The sequence below is a fragment of the Frankliniella occidentalis genome, unplaced genomic scaffold, assembly GCF_000697945.3.
Source record: "Frankliniella occidentalis isolate FOCC.00 unplaced genomic scaffold, Focc_3.1 Scaffold2541, whole genome shotgun sequence".
Taxonomy (NCBI): domain Eukaryota; kingdom Metazoa; phylum Arthropoda; class Insecta; order Thysanoptera; family Thripidae; genus Frankliniella; species Frankliniella occidentalis.
In genome coordinates this window covers 5,056-7,124 of record NW_026269622.1, presented here as the reverse complement: position 1 = coordinate 7,124, position 2,069 = coordinate 5,056, and the positions used below count along the sequence as shown (strand labels likewise).

Below are 2,069 nucleotides of genomic sequence, written 5' to 3'. Positions count from 1 at the left end.
AAATGAATTTTTGAAAGAATTGAATGCATACTTCCTTATCACTGTGAAAACCAACTTGTCCGACATCCATTTCAGGGGTTTTTCTTAAATTACTCCACATTGTGTAAACAACATCAACTTCGTTCATCTTGCACCCTGAAATGCTGTTTGCTTTGACGAGTTGACCCGCATCTTCCAAGACAGCAGGAGAGATATCTTGCACTGTCTGTCCCTAAGTACAAAAAAATAACCTTAAGTAAATATCCTTTGCAGAAGAAGATACACCATAGGAGATCTTCCAGAATATTCATATAGAAGGTGACATATTTATAGCTGCAAGATACCTACTGGTGCGAGTCGTAGATAGACATGAGCTGATGAAAGCTGATCTACATGAAACCATACATCTTCTGGCCAGCCCCACTTTATAAGATCTTCATCTGTGTAGCAGAGACGCACATATAAGACTTCAAAATGAACAATCATTCAGAAGATACTGAAGGTGTTGAATAGATGGATCAACAATGACAGGGACTGAAGGAAAATTGAACTTACTCTCATACTTATCATTGCCCATGAACAGCGTGACAGGAGGGTTCTCCACTGAAAACAAAGTAAAGAGACATCGTACTCAAGTTTCGTCAGCTGCCAGCAATCTACTTAAAATTTGCCAGCGACCAACACATCTGGTCAAACCAGTGAAGACAGGTTAGGTTTACGTTGAACCATAACCCCTCTGCTGCAACAACTACTCACCATCGCTTTTAAAGTACACGACCATTTTGGCTTCCTCTTGGTGATCCGTCAACTTGACATGAAATACTTAATGGTTTCTGATCCAAGACACTTTGGTGGAGTGTGTCCGCGCGGGGAGCTCATGCAGCACATGCATAAAATCGGCACACACACAAGCTAAGCTACAAAGCCCGACTTACGGCTTGGCTTGGTTTCGCGATTGGCCGCTAGGATCGCAGGTGTAGAGGGGGAAGTGCCGAAGCCGGCCGGACCATTTGAACGACATCCAGTTACCATACTTAGAAATGTACCCGCCTTAAACTTGGATTTCAAATAATATAGTCACACCCGTGCCACTTTGATGTCTAGAGCATTTCTGTCGTACCATCTGGGTGGTGCTGGTGACCGGTGTGACAAAACAGGCGCGACACCCGGTTTGTGTCGAGGTTGATGACCTATGTCAAACCCACTAAGTTGTAGTAAGTTAAGTCGCGGATTGTCTGGCGGGTGACAAAGTGACGATACCTGCTATACTTGGATTTGTGTAGCCTTGAGCTGCACACACTGCTTTACTACTAAAGCGGTTAACACGTTGAGTGCGGCGGGGGTAGGCAATCCCATGTTATTGTGACCTACGGTGTGGGTCACGCCGCACTGAACGTGTTAAGAACCTGTAAACGCCACCCCCCCCTCTCCTCCCTGAACAATTGGATATCTTTCCTGAATTACGTCGTGATTTCATCTTAGGCAGATGCTATTTTGCCTACCCACCCGGAGTTAATAGGACCGCAGTCTCCCGCGGTGCCCAACGCCACGCCCCGCTTCAGTTCATATGGTGATAAGAGTTTGTCAGAATTACATCAAATGAAAGGACAAGACAAAATTTCAGTCGTCTTGACTGTGCGTTTCAAGGAGGGTGGCAAGGTGACGTCATCCCCGCCAGTCGAGTTGGCTGAAATGTTGACGTGACCTCACACCCTGATGTCATTTCGACAAATAAGTGACTCCGTCGTCCCCAGGTGTCACCCTCATGGTTATATCAGGTGCCGACGCTTAAATCTGCGCCGCAAGTTTGTTTGCCTGATTCGTTCTTTCATCACGACGAGGCATACGGCACAATCTCTTGTGTACACTCGCCGCCCCCCTTAAGTAACGCCGACGAGGAGAGGCGGGCCAGGTTCTGAGTGAGGAAGCGCCGTGTTTGGGCGGGAGGGAAGCTCAACGCAGCACAGCAGGTACGAGGGAGCGCGGTGTTTGGGCGGGAGGGAAGCCCCACGCGGCACAGCAGGTACGAAGGAGCGCGGTGTTTGGGCGGGAGGGAAGCCCCACGCGGCACAGCGGGTACGAGGAGGCAC

At 48.3% G+C, this 2,069-nt stretch overlaps 1 protein-coding gene across 1 annotated transcript; it reads right to left on the bottom strand.

Annotated features, from left to right (window-relative positions):
* Positions 1 to 31: 31 nt before the first annotated feature.
* On the bottom strand, positions 32 to 947 carry LOC113202729 (coiled-coil domain-containing protein 25; the record flags this gene model as incomplete). Its single annotated transcript, XM_052276326.1, is given in 4 exon segments — positions 32 to 211; positions 328 to 419; positions 535 to 582; positions 736 to 947. Coding segments are annotated over 4 exon segments (345 nt in total), but the record flags the coding sequence as incomplete, so codon positions are not given.
* Positions 948 to 2,069: the final 1,122 nt, after the last annotated feature.